Here is a 21,705-nt window from a genome sequence, read left to right as displayed (position 1 = left end):
TTATTTTGGAAGGTTCCCTTATTCTTTGTTGGTAGTATATTTTGAGCTCTCTTTGCTCAAAGAATTCCTATGTAAGATTTCAGAGTATATTATGTGACATTGAGATAAATGTGTCTCCTTGTTATTTGTTTGTTAATTTACTTTTCTTAAGGTTAGACTGTAAAAAGCTGCATCCATTTTTTGATTACAGCCCTTTATCCTCAAACAACAGACACAGGGGCTCTGTTACACTTACAGATTAGGCTCTCTCCCTGCCACGTATATACAGATTATATACAATATCCTTCTATAATTAATTCAACTGCCATATTGAAATCATAATAATTGTAGTGTGTTTGTAGTCCTGTATATCATGCTTGTGCCCTGTACGACCTGCACCTGAACTGGGAGAAACATCCAACAAAACATGTCTGGTTTGAACGATGATGTACTCGTAACTAACACGAGGTACACTTCCGTCACTTCTGATGCTGGGGAACATGACATCATAGCGTAATAGTTGCACATTGCCGCTCACAAACCTAACACAATACTAACATGAAAAGCTTATAAAAAAATATCAATACAATAAGAAACAAGAGTCATCCGAAGATGACATATCCCCCCGACGTGGGATGTCGGTAAACTGTGTGTACCTTCAAATGTATTTAGATTGGCAAGGAAATCTCTTTCCTTGATGCCAAAACCAGAAATATAATGAGGGTTATTAAATATTGGTTCATGTAGCTCACCTTCTGATGATCGCATGAAATTGTAATAACAATAACTTCGCAGATTCGCATATGAATCCATCAATTTTCAATGTAAATTGAAAAAAGAAAAAAAAAGAAAAATCTGTTAATAGCAAAGGCACCACTACATAACCTGCGTGATAGGTGTAAAAACTTTTGAGAAGCTAAGTCGTATGGTTCAGGAGATATGGTCCGGACAAGAGCACTATCCTCAAATTTCCTAAGTTCATCATATTTCCATGGAAACGACAAAAATATAAAATTCTAAAAACTCTAAATAGCAAAAGGCACTCCACTGAGCCTGATTGTTAAGTTTCCAAGTTTTAGAAGCTAGGTTGTACGGTTTAGGAAATATGCTCTGGACAAGAGCAGTACCCTCAAATTTCCTAAGTTCATCATATTTCCATGGAAACGACAAAAATATGAAATTCTAAAAATCTCTAAATAGCAAAAGGCACTACTACTGAGCCTGATTGGTAAGTGTACCAAGTTTTGTGAAGCGAGGTTGTATGGTTTAGGAAATGTGCTCCACACACACAATGATTACAGATGGACAGACGGACGGACAGACATACTGATGGCTATATCCCCCCGTCATTTTATGTCGTGGGGAAAACAAGTCTAAAATCCTTTGCAAACAAAATGATAGTCACTGAGGCTTGAGACAAAACCCTTGACAATATTCTCACTAAGAGTTGAGCACTTGATGAAAGGTCAGAAGGTGAGCTTCTGTACCTTCAGCATCCTGGCATGGAGACAGAATAAAGACGACAACAACGCTTAAACTGTTTATTATAAACTTAACAATGTTAACATCTGTCAGAAATATACACAGGTTGTGGACGGAGGATACAACATAACCCACTATACATTTCATTCTCTAAATTCACTTTCAAATAGTCGCTTTATGGCTGAAATAATGCTTATGCAATTTCAACTCAATTTCAAAAAACAATTCTGGAATATATATTTCATAACAATTGTAATTATGACAATGTAATGTACAATAATAAGTGTTAAGTGACAAAGGGAATGTCATGTAATCATGGCAACTACCATATATCAGTTGTCAAGGTTATAAACATGCATCTATTAACATTCAAAGTTAATCGGAAAATGTATCACAGAGTATCAAATGGACTATATACCTACAGGTAAACTGAGCCACCACTCAACATCCCCCTTCTCCCCTCATGAACGAAGCAGGATTGCCTTGCTGGATCTAATTGTTCCTGGTGCTGAGGTCATTGTATTCATCAGCATGTCCTAACAGTGATATCAGTTTTAGATGATCTGTAACCATGGTAACACTTTCTCCCATTATTGGATAGATTTCAAAATGCAATATTGTGAAAATCTACAATTATACACAGACACACCATTGAAACACAAAAAGTACATGTATAAGTGATACTATATTTAATTGATTTTTGTTCTCTTTGATTTCTTATGCAAATTTTTATATGGATGCATATCACTATGTGATATGGTCATGTGACATTGTGGTAACCTGAAAGCTATATACAAATGGCTAATAACTGATATCGTACATGTTTTCAGATGAAACTAAAATAATTACTTGATGACTTGATGACAGAAACTGGGCAGTCTGGACCTGCTTGTCCAAAAACCTGCTAGTCTGGGCCCACAATTTAGGAAACCCTTCCGGTCTTTCACCTGCTACTCTGGAAACCCTGCCAGTCTGGACCCACTAGCCTGGAAACCTTACCTGTCTGGACCCACCAGTGAGGAAACCCTGCCAGTCTGGACCCACTAGCCTGGAAACCTTGCCTGTCTGGACCCACTCGTCTGGAAACCCTGCCTATCTGGACCTACACATCCGGAAATCCTGCAAGTCTTGACCAACTAGTCCAGACATAGTGAATCTTGCTTTAATCTTTCAAAAATACACCTTTCTATTTACATGAAACATAATGACATTAAAACTCATTGTGTCAATAAACATTTTCCAGTGAAAGTTTGCAACCATTTTATGATAAAGTATGACAAGCATTTGCAACAATTGCAGTGTTGCCATGACAACCTTGTTCAGTAACAGGTCTCAAACCACTCATTTATTGCTGCCAGCGCAACCCTCACTTCTAGGCAAGACACGAACGTGCGATCATCATCCATCTGTAACAAGAAACAGTCCCATCTCATTGCATGCCCTCAGCTGTAAGCCCTGTGGACTGAGTACATATCAGCACTATTCAACACACAAGCCACATCATGTTATCACAGTGGTCAGCTGAGTTACACTTGTGTACTACACCTTCAGCCAGTGTACATTTCTGTAAACACAGTAACAGTAGAACACGCATATAACAAACATGGATAGAGCGACCAAACGGATACAACAAACGGATACAACAAACTGTTAAAAAATCCCCGATTTAACTCCTATTTATTATCAAATAAAATTTCAAACTCTCTACAGCAAACTAACATATATAGCAAACTGATATCTGATCCCCGACAAGCCCATCTACCACTAATTAGTGGCGTGTATAGCAAACTGAGAAATCTCACACAGTTAGCGTCACGAAAGACTGAGACATTACTTCCAACATGAAGCTATGGTGGCCAGCGGTTCCAGGGTATTTATAATATTGCTTCTTTTTCAACGCAGCACACAGCAGTATCCAGCTATATGACAGTAGTCTGTACCAGGTAATCTACTGATTGACATCATCAGCATCGATCTAGGCAATGACATGCCAACCAAGTCAGTTGGCCTGACCACCTGATCCTGTTATTCACCTCTTATGATGAGCATGGCTTGCTGAAGACCACTTCTAACCCTGATCTTGGATATTTATCATAACAGAATGAAAATATAATACCCGACAATACTGGATGACAACATACCTGATTCAGTTCAACATGTACTTGTCCCTTCTCTCCAGTGAACATGGCAGTCAAGTGATCCTCCCCATTGTAAACAAAGTCAACATCTACAAAACAAATTATTCATTAGAGCACAGCAAAAAACTTAATAATGTACACCAGCCTGACACTTGATACGTCCATGCCTCAGTGTGCATGTACATCCACTCACACAAACACCTGGGCTGTGGGATCGTGGGCCTTGAGTTGAAAAAGTTTGTATAAACTTTTACATTTCATACATAAATATGCTAATTGTGGAACTTGAGTATTTAGCTGTTTTAGACACATGGAGGACTCATGACATCATTTTATTTGAATACAAAAGAAACAGTTGTTGAGAACAATCAGGTGAAGAGAAGCCTTGCCCTTTCCCACAACTGTACCTTTTTAATCACAAAATGTACCGTCACACATTCTGTATTCTGTCAATCTTGAAATTAACGCGAGCATGAATTAGTGGTCTTTGCAAGTGGTCTTTGCTCGTATTATTAAACATCGTATTTATATCAACAATAAGACATTTCTGATAGCAGAAATACCAACTTAGACATATGCTGAAAACAAACAACTATGCATTCCACATCACTGTTTATTAAGTAGCACTTGTAACAAGTATATAAACAATATGTCATTCAAACACAAATTACATCCTGTGAATTGTCACTGCTGGGGTCAAGACAAGAGTTCTACTCATTCATGTCATAACTGATCACACCTGCAAGTCCAGACAGACGCCACCAACGTAACACAGTGTCTTTGTTCTTTGCGACTGCGTCAAAGGCCGACACGAGCCAGCGCGCATGTATTGTTTTAGCGGAAGTACCCTACTTAGCGCTATTAAGCGGTGCTACTTGGTGTGTGACTGGATTAATGTAAGGATGGATTAAGGTGAGGATTCTCCTGTAAACCTCTTAAAAGGAGGGGGGTGTCGCATTTTTGGCTACAGATCAGCGGTCGCATTCTTTTGGAGATGCACTGATTTCATGATTTACAGTATATTACAGTATGGGTGCCTTGTACAGCCAGAGTGCAATGAGAGTATGTGATGTACCAACCCATCACTGGACAGCCAGAGTGCAATGAGAGTATGTGATGTACCAACTCATCACTGGACAGCCAGAGTGCAATGAGAGTATGTGATGTACCAACCCATCACTGGACAGCCAGAGTGCAATGAGAGTATGTGATGTACCAAGCCATCACTGGACAGCCAGAGTGCACTGAGTATGTGTTGTACCAACCCATCACTGGACAGCCAGAGTGCAATGAGAGTATGTGATGTACCAACTCATCACTGGACAGCCAGAGTGCAATGAGAGTATGTGATGTACCAACCCATCACTGGACAGCCAGAGTGCAATGAGAGTATGTGATGTACCAACCCATCACTGGACAGCCAGAGTGCAATGAGAGTATGTGATGTACCAACCCATCACTGGACAGCCAGAATGCAATGAGAGTATGTGATGTACCAACCCATCACTGGACACCTAGAGTGCAATGAGAGTATGTGATGTACCAAGCCATCACTGGACAGCCAGAGTGCACTGAGTATGTGTTGTACCAACCCATCACTGGACAGCCAGAGTGCAATGAGAGTATGTGATGTACCAACTCATCACTGGACAGCCAGAGTGCAATGAGAGTATGTGATGTACCAACCCATCACTGGACAGCCAGAGTGCAATGAGAGTATGTGATGTACCAACCCATCACTGGACAGCCAGAGTGCAATGAGAGTATGTGATGTACCAACCCATCACTGGACAGCCAGAATGCAATGAGAGTATGTGATGTACCAACCCAACACTGGACAGCCAGAGTGCAATGAGAGTATGTGATGTACCAACCCAACACTGGACAGCCAGAGTGCAATGAGAGTATGTGATGTACCAACCCATCACTGGACAGCCAGAGTGCAATGAGAGTATGTGATGTACCAACCCATCACTGGACAGCCAGAGTGTAATGAGAGTATGTGATGTACCAACCCATCACTGGACAGCCAGAGTGCAATGAGAGTATGTGATGTACCAACCCATCACTGGACAGCCAGAGTGTAATGAGAGTATGTGATGTACCAACCCATCACTGGACAGCCAGAGTGCAATGAGAGTATGTGATGTACCAACCCATCACTGGACAGCCAGAGTGCACTGAGTATGTGATGTACCAACCCATCACTGGACAGCCAGAGTGCAATGAGAGTATGTGATGTACCAACCCATCACTGGACAGCCAGAGTGCAATGAGAGTATGTGATGTACCAACCCATCACTGGACAGCCAGAGTGCAATGAGAGTATGTGATGTACCAACCCATCACTGGACAGCCAGAGTGCAATGAGAGTATGTGATGTACCAACCCAACACTGGACAGCCAGAGTGCAATGAGAGTATGTGATGTACCAACCCATCACTGGACAGCCAGAGTGCAATGAGAGTATGTGATGTACCAACCCAACACTGGACAGCCAGAGTGCAATGAGAGTATGTGATGTACCAACCCAACACTGGACAGCCAGAATGAAATGAGAGTATGTGTTGTACCAACCCATCACTGGACAGCCAGAGTGCAATGAGAGTATGTGATGTACCAACCCATCACTGGACAGCCAGAGTGCAATGAGAGTATGTGATGTACCAACCCATCACTGGACAGCCAGAGTGCAATGAGAGTATGTGATGTACCAACCCAACACTGGACAGCCAGAGTGCAATGAGAGTATGTGATGTACCAACCCATCACTGGACAGCCAGAGTGTAATGAGAGTATGTGATGTACCAACCCATCACTGGACAGCCAGAGTGCAATGAGAGTATGTGATGTACCAACCCATCACTGGACAGCCAGAGTGCAATGAGAGTATGTGATGTACCAACCCATCACTGGACAGCCAGAGTGCAATGAGAGTATGTGATGTACCAACCCATCACTGGACAGCCAGAGTGCAATGAGAGTATGTGATGTACCAACCCAACACTGGACAGCCAGAGTGCAATGAGAGTATGTGATGTACCAACCCATCACTGGACAGCCAGAGTGCAATGAGAGTATGTGATGTACCAACCCAACACTGGACAGCCAGAGTGCAATGAGAGTATGTGATGTACCAACCCAACACTGGACAGCCAGAATGAAATGAGAGTATGTGTTGTACCAACCCATCACTGGACAGCCAGAGTGCAATGAGAGTATGTGATGTACCAACCCATCACTGGACAGCCAGAGTGCAATGAGAGTATGTGATGTACCAACCCATCACTGGACAGCCAGAGTGCAATGAGAGTATGTGATGTACCAACCCATCACTGGACAGCCAGAGTGCAATGAGAGTATGTGTTGTACCAACCCATCACTGGACAGCCAGAGTGCAATGAGAGTATATGATGTACCAACCCATCACTGGACAGCCAGAGTGCAATGAGAGTATGTGATGTACCAACCCAACACTGGACAGCCAGAGTGCAATGAGAGTATGTGATGTACCAACCCATCACTGGACAGCCAGAGTGCAATGAGAGTATGTGATGTACCAACCCATCACTGGACAGCCAGAGTGCAATGAGAGTATGTGATGTACCAACCCATCACTGGACAGCCAGAGTGCAATGAGAGTATGTGATGTACCAACCCATCACTGGACAGCCAGAGTCTAATGAGAGTATGTGATGTACCAACTCATCACTGGACAGCCAGAGTGCAATGAGAGTATGTGATGTACCAACCCATCACTGGACAGCCAGAGTCTAATGAGAGTATGTGATGTACCAACTCATCACTGGACAGCCAGAGTCTAATGAGAGTATGTGATGTACCAACCCATCACTGGACAGCCAGAGTGCAATGAGAGTATGTGATGTACCAACCCATCACTGGACAGCCAGAGTGTAATGAGAGTATGTGATGTACCAACCCATCACTGGACAGCCAGAGTGCAATGAGAGTATGTGATGTACCAACCCATCACTGGACAGCCAGAGTGCAATGAGAGTATGTGTTGTACCAACCCATCACTGGACAGCCAGAGTGCAATGAGAGTATGTGATGTACCAACCCATCACTGGACAGGCAGACGGTATATACTGCTGTTACTAATACATGTTCCTCCGATCCCCTCTAACACTTAACAAATAATTGAGAATGAGAATGATATACCCACTTTACAACAACAAAATCATACTTACTTTTTGTCTTTTCTTTTGTCTGTGCTGTTAATGGTGAACTATAAGAAAAAAGACATCTTACTTAGTGTATCAGTTACATAATTTTATATTAACAAATAAAACATACAGTAAATCATACTTTCTATCATGTTTATCAAACATTATTATAACTTAGTTAAATATTAATAAATAAACAGGGTGACAACAAGCGCCATATTTTAACGCCTTTTGGTATGACATGACCAGTGATTGAACTACCGACCTTCTGCTCTCTGGGTAGATGCTTTACCACTAGACCACGGAAATGGTCAGGAATCATACAGTACATTAAGCATGTTCATATGAATAGGTCTTCAGCAACCCATGCTTGCAGTAACAGGCGACTATGCCTGTCCTAAGAGGCGACTTACGGGATCGTGTGGTCAGGCTCACTGACTTAGTTGATGCATGTCATTGTATCCCATGTCAATACCATGTCCAGACATGATTATTTACAGAGCACCGTCAAATAGCTGGAATATTGCTAGGTTAAACAACAAATAAACGAACAAAATCATATTATCAACATTGTCACATATTAAAATCATCACGATTGTAAGTGAGCTTGTGTAGCACTAGGAACATTCCTCAAACATGCCATTATGGATTTAACTCTGCTTAGCTAAAAGAGATTTCGAATCATGCACAAAGATATGATGAATCACCTACCTGAATGACCAAAACACCGTTTCCCTCTCGTCTAGAAGCGTTAGATCCAACCATGAAACGTTCTGTAAAAGACATCTCTTCATGTAGTGCATATCACCAGCACACAATAAAGAGGAATGACTGATTCAAAATTCATAGTAAGAGGTGAGGTGAAATGGGGTTTAGCATCACATTTTTGCTTGTAATTTTTTTCTGCAGAAGACAAACACGCTTTTTTTTGCAAATGTAGGGATTGTGTATGCGCTTGTGACGTGCTTCATTCAGATTCACTTTATAGACGGGGTATATAAATTAGCATCGATTTTAAAGGCTTGTACAGGGGGGTCGTCTTAGATACCATGCCTCAGTTTAACATGGATACCCTACTCAGACACAGTAAACTGACTCTAAGCCAACCAATCCTTGTCTTATTCAATTTATGCCAAGAGGCACGAGGCAGGGTAACAACAAGTACCATCTTTTAACATCTTTTGGTATGACGAACCAGGGGATCGAACCACCGAACTTCCTGCTCTCCTGGCAGATGCTCTATCCACTAGACCACTGAGGCAGTCTTTACCATGAATGAATGAAAAAGTTCAGCTTCCTCGTGATTTCAGAGAAGATGTTTACAGAGCCAAAAATGATTGTGAGAAAATTTTGAGAGAATTTAAGAACACAACAGTTTTATATATTATGCAGAAATGGTTGCACAGTGGACACATATAGCTATTCCAATCTAGCTGTCATATTTGGACCAGTGGCTTCTGAGGAGAAGATGATTACAGATAATGCCAGACAAACAGGCTGTAACATCAGCTCACTTTGACGAAAACCTCATAAGAATCCCCCCCTAAAATATAATAACCAAAATAATATTTATTTACCATCATTGATGTTTCAATTACACATTTACACAATTTGACAACAATGACATCAACTCTTGTACAGTGTTAACGGTTGTACTTAATGCTATACTCATAACTGAGAAGGACACAGACACCTGTGACTGTTTAGTTACCCTGATGATGCCTTTGAAGAGATCAGTTTTCCAAGGGAGACTGAACTGTTTGGGGATTATGACGTGGTCCCCTGTGTGGTCCTTCCTGATCAGGCGGAAGTAGGCGTAGCCCTCACCTGAAACATGGCGGCCACTACTGTCTCATCCGGAATTATCCAGTATGTTATACCTGCATTCTACCCTAGATCCATTCGCTAAACATGAATCGTTTTGGATCAATTGCTTTCATCTCTGACTGAGCAGAATTTCTCTTGGTCCTGTTATTTGAGGTAACTGACAGCTATTTCAGAGACATAATGGTCATGAATGGGACAATATTTATCTTAACAAAATGGAGATAAAATACACTGGGTAATAGGGCTGGGACGAGTCCACATATACTACCAAGGTACCCAGGCCCTCTATTACCCAACCCTACCCGCGTACCTGCTGTCAAGATGTACAAAATGTCCAATTGTGTATTATTTGACCGGAGCCCTGGCAAGAACTATTCAGAAACATGTACACATATAAAACAATTTGATCAGGCATATATTGAAGTTGAATCTATATCTTTACTACCAAATTTACTACCTGGGTACCAACCCCCCTATTACCCGACCCTACCCGGGTACCCACTGTAGGTCTCAAGACATACAAAAAGTCTGATTGGGATTTTTTTTTTACCACATCACTTGCAAAACGTATTTAGATACATGTATTAAACGATCTGGTCATGCATATGTAGCGACCATAAAATTTCCGAGTCCCGTGATGGGATTCGAACCACGGACCTTCTGAGCAGGGGTCAGACGCCTTGTCCACATGACCAAAGAGGTTAACCATGTCAGCAAGCTGACAAGGTAAGGATGTCATCTGTGGGATGACTCCACGCCCTGCTACATACTCCACCGTCAACACAAGGCACGTCCCGGGCCGCACAGTAGGGTACTGAGGCTTATTTTGCTCAAATTTAATATGAACGTGCTCAGCCCCACGTTGGGCGCCAATGTAGCGGCCATAAAATGTCCAAGTCCCGTGATTGGATTCGGACCACGCTCCTTCTGAGCAGAGGTCGAACGCCTTGTCCACATGACCAAAGAGGTTAACCCCGTCAGCAAGCTGACAAGGTAAGGATGTCATCTGTGGAATGACTCCATGCCCTGCTACACACTGAAGTTGACTTAAGTTATATATTTATTCAACCATATGATAGGTCAGAAGGAATGGGTGCATGGTCAGAAAGAAATGCAAACATTAGTGACTTGTAGTGTAACCATAGAGTTCTAGTACCCACCCGACCCGGATACCATGATTACCCGTATACAAGATATTTTGATCCCTGCACAATTTTATGTCACAGCCTGCAGATGGAGGACGCCTTGCTGCACTCACCAATGTCTTGCTTCCTGCAGTGCAGGCCCTGAAACTGTTGTGTCCACAGCGAGCTTCTCATGTTGCGGACGTCCACGGTACACCGGTAGTCATGGAGACCTAGTCAACCACAATATTACTGGTATCAACTAAGAGAGATGTCTGTACACAAATGCATTGCACAGGCTATGGAAGAATACATTGCCACTGAACAGATGACTGCGGAGGAGTGTGATGCAGTGAATGTGGAGTTCATTCTCATCATTTATCATCCAAAACTGGCTCCCACAGGAGATATCGCTTGGGCGAGATCAAGCAATATCTACAGTGTAGATGTCGCTGCAATGAAATTGCATCACAATACTTTGCAGACCATTGTGACGTCATTGGTTACCATGACATCACAATCAAATGACATCACTAATGGCTCTGCTACTGAAGCTGTTTGCAGTACATTTTACACTTATGACACTGTTTATTACTGTCTACAAACTGAAAAAGCATGAAAAGTACGAAGAATGACATTGGATGGTAAATAGAATCTCACCCTTGTGTCATTTGATATCAAATTTATCAACACTCGCTGATAAAAGTGGAAAAGCTCAGAGACTTTTCGGGTGAGATTCTCTTTGATTGTGTTTGTCACGCTATTAATGTTGCAGTTAATTCTGTGCCAGAAATTCACTGGCCATTCTGGATGTGTAAAACTATAGGTAATCATGCCAAATTCAAGAGGAATATTATCGCAACCATAACATGGCACAGGTCGTTGAAATCACTCGATTCTGCTGAATCAGGGCTTGTTGATTCTACTTCAACAGATTGTCATGATTTCTCCATTATGAATTCCACGTCAACACAAGTACTGCAGCTCATAGCATCATGATTCCGGGTACAGTTGGTACGCAAAAACTCATAGGCCATAGAAATTTAACTTAAATATTTTCTTGTCCCTTGAAGGAGAGGCGGTAGGGTAGCCTAGTGGTTGAAGCATTTGCTCGTCACGCCGAAGACCTGGGTTCGATTCCCGACATGGGTACAATGTGTGAAGCCCATTTCTGGTGTTCCTCGCCGTGATATTGCTGGAATATTGCTAAAAGCGGCGTAAAACAATACTCACTCACTCACTTACACAAACATAAAGCGAAACTAATATGCACTTTCTGTCTACTTTCATCACACTTACCATAACTAGGGTCAATATCATCTGGTACAGGAGTGTGAACCGGCAGTGGAAATGCACTGTGAAAACAAGTCACAAACATGCTAATATCTTAGATGAAAGTATTCCTTGATGTAATCAGTAATATGCAGGTGGTGAGATGAAAGTAATCATCATAAATTATCAAATGGTAGAGAACACTATCCAGAGAACACACAGGTCCGCTGTGGCCATTTGTTGGTGATTTGCAAAGAATAATTTGTTCCAGAAAATTATTTTGCTTCAGGTTTAAGAAAATGTGATTGTAAAATCCATAACAAAGAGTACAATATCACTAATGATGATATGACGTTCTGTTTGCAGAATAGAGAGAATGTTGAATCAGTGTGTTGTTTGTTTGTTTGTTTGTTTGTTTGTTTGTTTGTTTGTCTGTCTGTCATGTTGGAAGTCAGCAATATTCCAGCTATCAGCCTATAGAAGACTGTCTGGGCCAGTGATAACACTATGGGGAACACTGACATGCAATCAACCATGACAGACACACAACCTGATTCAATGTAGTTTATGTATTTGTTGTTTAACGCCGCACTCAGCAATATTCCAGCAATGTCACGGTGGTAGGTAAACAGTCAAGTCTGGACCAGACAATCCACTGATTGACATGAGCATTGATCTAAGCAGTTGGGATATGATGACATAAATCAACCAAGCGAGTCTGACCACCTTGTAGGTCGCCTCATAGAACAAGCATGGGTTGCTAAAGACAGGTCTTCTAACCCAGTTCTTTATAAGGGCTCAATTTAGTCGCCTCTTATGACCAGCAACAGAGTGATTAGGACCTATTTGAACCCTAGTACCAGCGAGGTTCACTGCAGTGCAATACGCAATGCCTGAAGTGTTATTTCGCAAGCACTTTCATGCATCAACTACATAATTTCTGGACACGTGTGAACCAGTTCTCAACACAAAGAGGTTCAGCAATCTTATTTCTAAATTCTTTCATCATCAAATTAACAGATGAATTATTTCACCAAGAAATGTACTGTACCTGGTGGTGGTGCCTAGCAAGCATCTGTGTACCAACTGTAGATGGTGGTAACCGACGGCAACAAACGTCAACTCACCATCTGCCTGTGGAAAAGGTTAACAATTTAATGAAGACAAATAAAGACATGATTTACTGAGGAGATAAACCTACTGTGTATTCCATTGAGAGGAATGCAGATTTGATACCTGTAAATTCATTTTTAACCAACCACAATAACATATGGTTTCAATTTTGAAATATTTAGGGGTTTTCAATCATACTTTGAAACCTCTAATTCTTAAACACAGGTGGTTTATCTTAATTCTACCAGCATAGAAGTAATGAGATCTTAGGCATCTGTTGAGTCTATAATTTGAATTGCCAATTTCAGGGATCCATTTAACCATGTATTTTTGCTTTCATACATCTAAACCAAACTTTTTACCGTAATACTTAAATCACTTCACTATGAGACCCTCTGTTAGTTACTGTTTGCAAAGCTTTCTGTCTCAAATGTATTGCCACATTTGCCTTAAATATTCCAGACCCACAACACAGTATATCACAGTTTATTAACATGAGTAAGCAGCCTCTGTATTTCAAATTGTCTTTTAGACTTGGTAACTGAAACAGGTGATTTAAAAAAATGTTTTCTCTAGTGGTGATGAGGTCATCAGTAAACTCCTGATATCATGTAGATTTGATATCACATGTGGACTAATGGGAAGACAAGATTCTAAAATCTCATTGCAGAATCTTGTAGAATTAGCTGGGATATACAAATCTTACCAAGACAAAAGGGAAAATATCATTCATAATTTCATCCATCAGAAATTCAGCAGTAGAGGTTGATGAAAGCCCTACCTTCCATGTGGCGACAAGGAGGTCTGATGCAGGCACACTGTACAACACGATAGTGTCATTGGCTGCCACGGGTGTGGTGTCCTTCACAAAAACACTCCACTTGAGATCAGTGCTGGACATCAGTGACCTCTGGTAGGGGCTGCAGAAATATACAAGTGGCGGTCAAGTGATATCATACAACGCCTGATTTAGAATTGTAGATACACACATCTTGCTATCTCATAGTGACATTGTGAGAGTACTACTTTCAAGCGAGAACTGCTTTGAGGCTTTACATTTGAATTGTAATACCTAGTTTTTACAGCTCAATTGTGCAAACATCCTTTTAATATGCATCCCTAGTGTGTCACCGGGGCAGGTGATGAAAGGGTGTTCAATCTTACATGTCATGACTTCAGTTGTCTGCATGCTGCACATGGTCTTTCTCATGCCCGATGTCATTGAATTCATTTTATACATAACTACACTATTGTGTTTCGATATAAAGTATCCCAAAGTTTCTTTTCTTTCTGGTATTTCTTGCATTTAGAATTATAATTTGGATAACACACTTCTCGATTTTGGTTGAAAATGTAAACATGTTTAACCTTGCTCTCCATACAAAATTAGTGTTGATCTATGTCTACAGAGTCAATAACCACACCCTATCTTCCCAACACCAGCTGTTTTCTTACCCAGTCCGGACTGCATGACCTTTTTCATCAAAGAACAGTGGATTGCAAGAGAAGACTTTGAGTTGCTTGATTCTAGCCAGGGGGACATTGGTGAGGCTATACCAGCGTACTGCTATTGACATGCTGTGGTGGAATACATCACACGTCATACTGGTGTGCTCTTTTCCATCGCTGTCAATCAAACAAAGCTGGAACCACACTCCTGCACTTCTACAATGAAAGGAAATTCTGTATAATTCCCACAAATATGTCATTGGTTCTGAAACAGGTTGAATATATATTGCGCTTTCTCTGGAAACTAAACTAAACTATTATTACACACAAAAAATAACATTTATACTTTTCTACATCGTAAGGAGTGAAAAAGGAATGAGAATTAAGAAACACTCATACAAAACCCAACTTACACACAAAGCATAAAGCGCTGATGAGGCATGAGGCATGAGCCTCCACTAGCCTTTTTATCAAAGTCATGTTTCCACCCTTGCCACATCAATCCCACTTTCCTGTGCTAAATATGATTGGACTATTGCACATATCAATAGTCATTTCAGAGAACGTTTCACAAAATCAACATCCATGATTTACCGCTGTCTGTCTTTGTTGACACGAATACGTTTATTTCATCTTTTAAACCCCTCCACGATTGGCTGTGTTTATCTGTCAGGGATGAAATCACAAATGCTTTCATTATCTGATCGACTAGGTTGTCGCCTATTGTAGTTGCCATCATTGTGAAGCCATCTGAGATAAGAACAGCGATCTGATTGGATGTCGCGTTTTCATTACAAGTGGTACAACTAATGATCTATGCGCCAGAATTCAGCCAAGAAATGTGGCCTTGATGTAGCAAGGGTAGAAACTTAGGCTTTGATATAAGCTAGCGGACGCACTTGCCTCGAGAAGATGCCCTGTTGGCTACATGTAACATGTTTAGCATTGTTATTACATCCTGGCTGGTACATACTACCATCACCAGAGAATATACCTGAAATGTTGGGCAATAGTGACATGTGTCTATGTTAAGTCAGGAACTGGAATGAGGCTGTATATACCTCACGGAAGTCACATGAGCCCTACTCTGTGCATGAGTTCAACCATTGTCCGAAACTAATGCAATGTGTAGAGCAGATTGCCGTAAGGCTGAGGCGTAATTTGCATGAGAAATAATGGTGATTTGAGAGCAGCTGTCTAATTAAAAATGGCAACTACAGCTCATATTGGCCAAATTTCCTCATGTGACTGAGGGACAGTGAATTCAAACCCATGAAGTATTGACAATGCATGTTTGGCAGTGCAGGTGTAAATAAGGTCAGCTATCCTACAATATAGCATTTGAGAAAGGTTTCTGTCAGTCTCTTGTCCAAACTGGCAGGCTTTTGGTGGCAGATAAACATGTAATTACTGAAACACAGACTGCCATACTCCATGTACTAACCTCAGAGCTTTCTCTGTGAATCTGGGCAGACCAGTGTAGGGGTGCATCTTTTTCAGTAACTTCAGACAAGTCTTGTTTCGTTTTTCTGTGCACCTGAAACACAGAGGAAACAAATTATAAAAAGGGTCGACCATTTCATATTCTGGGGGATTTAAAAAACAAAAAACATTCCCCAAAAATGCCAGAAAAAAATATTTTTTTTACAAAGGAAACTAGATCTAAATCATTCGCTGGACAAACTGGATGTTCCAAATTATATGATCTCTTGAAAACATTGCAGCTAAAAATAATCTGTCTCAAACAAATATATAAGAAAATTGTTTTGTGCCAGTCAGTAACAGACAGATATATTGCAATAACAGAGTCGGGGCCAGGCAAACCAGGGGGTGACAGCATGAACACTGTCACAGTGGACGATGACACACGATCTGCCAGCTTTGGGCACATGCAACTATCTCCATGGTAGAAATACTCACATAAAGTAACATATCTTTCATGATCACTTAATATGCAGCTGGCCAAGAGAAGCCTGTGTTATATTATTATAAATGATGCATTCCTTAACACATTCAGAACACACCAGTCACTACATATAAAATTACATTGAAATTTGAAGGGGGTGTGTTTTGTGATCTTGCAATTGACGTTCAGTAACTGCATAATTTTGTTGAAAATGTATCACCAAATGAATTTATTATAGTGTATACATTATACGTTTACCATTAGCTCAACGTATCACCAGGGGCCACGAGTGGCCCAGTTGTCTAAGGCGCCGCGATTCCCTGTGCAGAGTTGCGTCCCTTGGGCATGCCAGAAACCTATGATTGTGGGTTCAAATCCTGGTTCGCCCCGATTTTGTTTCTAGGTTTGATCCCTTCGAGCTTTCCTCCCACATTAAGCTGACTTGCCGCTATGTAACTGGAATACTGTTAAAACCAGCGTTAACTCAACTCACTCACTCAACTTATCACCATTGATTTTCCAGACAAATAAATGTTGAGTATGCTTCAAAATGGGGAATGTCACCCCTGCTCCCCCAGATCCACGTATGGGCAGCAAGTTCCGATGTTCCTACCGTTTTATACAGAGTTGTTTCCAGTACTCCAGAGGAGGTCGGAGAGGCTTGGCTCCGTCATCGTTCAATGTGGCACCATGTGTTCGGAAAATCTTCTCCCACAGCAGGCTGAGAATAAAATAATAATCATCACAATACTCGAAATTGTTAAGACGTTTTTATCTATGCATCAATCTCAATAAGAAAATTGAGAACAGTATGGGAGTTTGTTAGTCATGAAAATAACCTTTAAAGTGGGTCATTTGGGGAAAGGAAATACCACTTTGACATGTCATATAATAAAATATTTTCTTTCATTTCATTCTTCCTGCTTCATCACACCTTTAGGAAAATACAAGGTATGCTTTTAGATAAATCTGGAAACCAAGTAATAGAAAATAGACCCATCTCAATCTAAATATGTTAATCTTGGCTTGATTTAAGGAACTTGATTTAACCTGACCAGGTGCATGTTGACATGAAAATCTAGTTGCACCTGACTAAACCAGGTTGCACACTTTCCCATAAATGCATAAAAGTTGAAACACAGATGCATAAACTAATCTAAGTAAACATAATCACAGATCTCCGATGACTGTGTCATGTGTCCTGAAACTGACACAACACAGGGATTTGTGATATAGTATGCCATAATGGTAAATAAAACTTAGGGATATTGAGTTTGTTCAAACATTGATGTTGTGTGGACAACTCAGGGTTAATCAGACACAAATTTGATTTTTTTTTACATGTAGACATAAATATTAGGTTGCATTTTTGATAATAGGTTTCACTGGTTTCATGTTCAATGTAAGCTAAATCAAGCCCTGTTAGTATACATATATATCCTACACTATCTGAGGTCTTGCTCTTTCTTGTTCTAGTAATGTCACTGGCATTATACAGGATGTGTGCCATTCACTTTCCTTGAGTCACACAAAACTTGAACCACCAGATATAAGGCCTGTTGATAGGCAATGATCATACACACTTTTCAAAGGCTAAAATGTGAGATCTAGTGCTCTTACAAACAGTCTGATTACAACATTCTACCTCACTTTAGTTTTCAGAACAGCGCTATTTGTACACCCAAATATACTATAAAACTGTATGTCCACAGGCCAGTGTTTCAATATTATTCATCAATCGAGATAAGAACAAATATACTAGAGGATGTAGTCATCACCTATAATTAATGAAATAGTAATTTTGATTTCTGATCTAACCACGTTTGATAATTTCAATGCCTTTTCAGCATGTTCAAGTCGTTTTATCAAATTGAGAGACCTTTCAAGCCATTGTGAACATTATAATATGGTACACTGCCAAAGGAAACTTGGCAAGCACTCACAAGAAAGAAGGCTTGAATTAGCCTATCATAATCAAAACAATTTTTCTCAGTGCAAATTACTGGAAATAAAGTCTCCCATCTCCCCGCCCTGATGAATATATGGCCTGTCTTACTTGTCATTGGCTTGATTGTGCCATCTCTTGCACACACAGGCAGCTTTCAGCAGATCCTGAGCTTCCAGACAGCTAAATATCTCCACCATAATCTCATATGGGAGACTTAAACAGAAAATTGCAAAGTTTTTAAAATAATCAATTAGGTATGAACATGATGAATACTGTATTCGACGTAATAAGCGTCCCTCTCTAATAACCGCCCGCGGCAATATTTGCTAATATATTTGCTAGTGAATAATCCCAATTAGCACTCCTTCCGTTTGATCAATGTACACAAGACTTATTTATTCGCGTATAATACGCACTCGTGTGTTATATGCACCCTTAATTGTGGGCAATTAAATTCTGGAAAAATATATTTGTCATACATAAACATTTCAGGCTGTCAGCATAAACCATAAAATTTATCTTTCAACTCTGTTTTTTTCACCAAAATGATATTCTAATAGGAGCCCCCTATTTCTAATTTGGAGAGTGCCCCGGGCGCTTATTACGTCAAATATGGTACATGACATTTTATTATGGATAACAACAAAGATAACAAGATAATGATCTCATTGCTTTTGTCTACATATTGTTGTCTTTCTACATTAATCTTACCTTATGTTAACATATCATCATATATATCATGATATATAAATAACATTATACACTTTCTCATTATTCACCTGAGAAATAGCTCCAAACATTGATACAAAGGAAAAAGGAAGTTGCTTTCCATAAAGAGTCATGTCTTTATGTTCTTCCAACTTGTAGGGTAGTCAAGTTGATAAAAAACCAACAGGCGAAGTAGGGGTGACAGTGGTCGAAATTAAGCATGAAAGTCAAGGGGATTCGTGCCCTAACCCCAATCTCTAATGGTAAAGATTTAGAGGGTTCTCAGATTCAGTTACTATATCAGCAAATCTCAAGAAACCAAGGACCCCTTTATTTCAATCACTGATGACTACTGAAGTCATTCTTTTGTGTCGAGATAATGGATTTGGTTTTGTTATTTAAGAATTATTATATCTGTCAACTGAATTCCTATGTCACATTTATATTGAGATCCTAGCAGTAGCAGTACTACAACATGGGCTATACTTGGGATTACTCTTGGGTTTTAGCCCATAACCTTATATTTATCTAACATGTGCAATATGTTGTCAGATTTGTCATATTGACCTTGTATGCCAAAAAAGGTGTCTATGTTTTTCTGGTCATGTGAATATAAAATATCAAATACTGTTAAAAAAATGAAATTAGTTTTTATTTTCTCATGAGTTTTCTCATAATTATGATGGAACTTTCTCAGTATGTTTAAAACTTTAGGTACATGTATGTACACACAATAATACTACTGACAGGTATATTGTTACCTTTCAGGAACATATGTATGAAACATATATCTATATTTTGTATACCCAGTACATGGGGATTATTCTAGCTGCCTAAGAAAAAAAACCACATATAAAAGTATGTTGATCACAAGTTCTGATATGTCCTCTTATCAATTCAATCAACTGGAATAACAAATTAAATTTACCTAACCATAAACAAAATGACATCTTATTTTGCTTCAATTCAATCAAAACAGATGTTTTTACTCAAATACCAGCATATCTCATGGACCCCTGGAGGGGGCAAAGGTGATTCTGTCGTGTAAGGCGCCACAATTCACTGGGCAGATTTGCGTCCCTCGGACATGCCAGAAAGTTTTGAACATGTGTTTAAATCATGATTTACTCTGATTATGTTTCTAGGTTTGTCAGCACCATACCCGTGCTTGTAGGTTTCACCAAAGTGGTAAACGTCAGAGACCTGCATCATTTTGGGCTTTCCTCCCACATTTAGCTGACATAAGTGACAAGTGATATAACTGGAATACTGTTACAAGCGGCGTTAAAACCCCTCTGTCACTCATGGTGCCGAGGAGCCCCAGGATAAATAAGTCATCTGTATTTCACGGTATGATCTAGCAAAATTGTGTGAACAAGTTTATTTGTGTTTGAGTGGGAACAACACACAATATATGAAATGTTAAGACAGTTAAGACCTACTGTTCTATTGTCGCCTTTCCTTTTATCAGTGGTGGAGGACGTCTTCGACTGTTAGTGACTGCAGTGGTATTTCTTCCTCCCCTTGCTCTGAAAAAGGAAGGTATTTTACATTCCTTGTTTTTTTTCTATATCCTGTAGTCATGCTGCTAATGATATGCAATAACGGGGCCTGTCGGGCAGACTATATGTATCAATAATATATGGTGAGGTGAGGTGAAATGGGGTTTAACTTGGCGTCCAAGATTATTGCACTTCTATAGCCAAGTGTGTGTGTGTGTGTGTGTGTGTGTGTGTGTGTGTGTGTGTGTGTGTGTGTGTGTGTGTGTGTGTACATATATATCCTGTTCTGAATGTTTGATACCAATATCAGTTCGCAAATTACAAGTCAGATACATTGACAAAAGGACGAATGCATGTGTCGTAAATACGAAGGAATAGTTTTTTTTGGTTCATATAAAACATATATACTGGGGGTAACCACAGACGTTCTGTCCTTAAGATGGACAATATAAGGATGTAATGACCTCTTGCCCTAAATTGATTTAGTCTATTTGTGATTCTATGATTCTTATACATTTTGCCATGAGCTAGAAGAGTGTGAATTTTAAATCTAAAGATGCACATATATCCTACCTTGAATTTGCCACTGGTTTTGTTGATGTTTTACCACTTCCGGAATTCATGTTTTTTTGGCTACTGGAACTACCGTTTCCACTTCCAGTCCCTGAACTTGAATCATTGTTGTTGAGCTGTTTATTTTTATGTTTATCCAAGTATCCAGTGAGATGTTGTCTATGGTTAGATGCGCTTGCCATAGTTCCCTTCTGTTGGATATAAATGTGTCGGTTTACAAGGCGTGTTTAGCATATAACATCTAATGACACCGATGTAGCAACATAGCAGTCGATGTAACCCATGTAAACAAACTGTCCGGATACGGAAATGTCGTAGTAAAAGACGAGACAGAAAATCAAACCAAAGATATAGAGTCGTTACCAACGCAATTACAACAGCTTTGAAATCATTCACCGTCTAAACGTTATTTATATATGCTAGAATTATTTACGATTGAAAAATATAAAAATGAAACCTTCATACGTCGCTTATTTATTTTAATAGTTATCGTCCGG

The 21,705-nt window shown here is 40.0% G+C and overlaps 1 protein-coding gene across 1 annotated transcript; it reads right to left on the bottom strand.

Moving 5' to 3' along the window:
• Positions 1-1,555: 1,555 nt before the first annotated feature.
• LOC139447573 (F-box only protein 15-like) lies at positions 1,556-21,474 on the bottom strand. The gene is made up of 15 exons (XM_071228980.1): positions 21,209-21,474; positions 20,576-20,662; positions 18,534-18,638; positions 17,091-17,198; positions 16,016-16,108; positions 14,578-14,787; positions 13,904-14,042; positions 13,061-13,143; positions 12,037-12,092; positions 10,872-10,970; positions 9,498-9,613; positions 8,498-8,559; positions 7,811-7,848; positions 3,603-3,688; positions 1,556-2,867 (listed from the first exon to the last, which is right to left on the bottom strand). Exons 1-15 carry the CDS (start codon positions 21,388-21,390, stop codon positions 2,781-2,783), a joined length of 1,551 nt encoding a protein of 516 aa, XP_071085081.1. The 5' UTR covers positions 21,391-21,474; the 3' UTR covers positions 1,556-2,780.
• Positions 21,475-21,705: the final 231 nt, after the last annotated feature.

Source organism: Haliotis cracherodii, unplaced genomic scaffold (assembly GCF_022045235.1).
Source record: "Haliotis cracherodii isolate W230 unplaced genomic scaffold, xgHalCrac1.p SCAF_10, whole genome shotgun sequence".
Taxonomy (NCBI): domain Eukaryota; kingdom Metazoa; phylum Mollusca; class Gastropoda; order Lepetellida; family Haliotidae; genus Haliotis; species Haliotis cracherodii.
The sequence above is the reverse complement of the archived record's forward strand: the minus strand, read 5'-3'. Positions and strand labels throughout refer to the sequence as shown.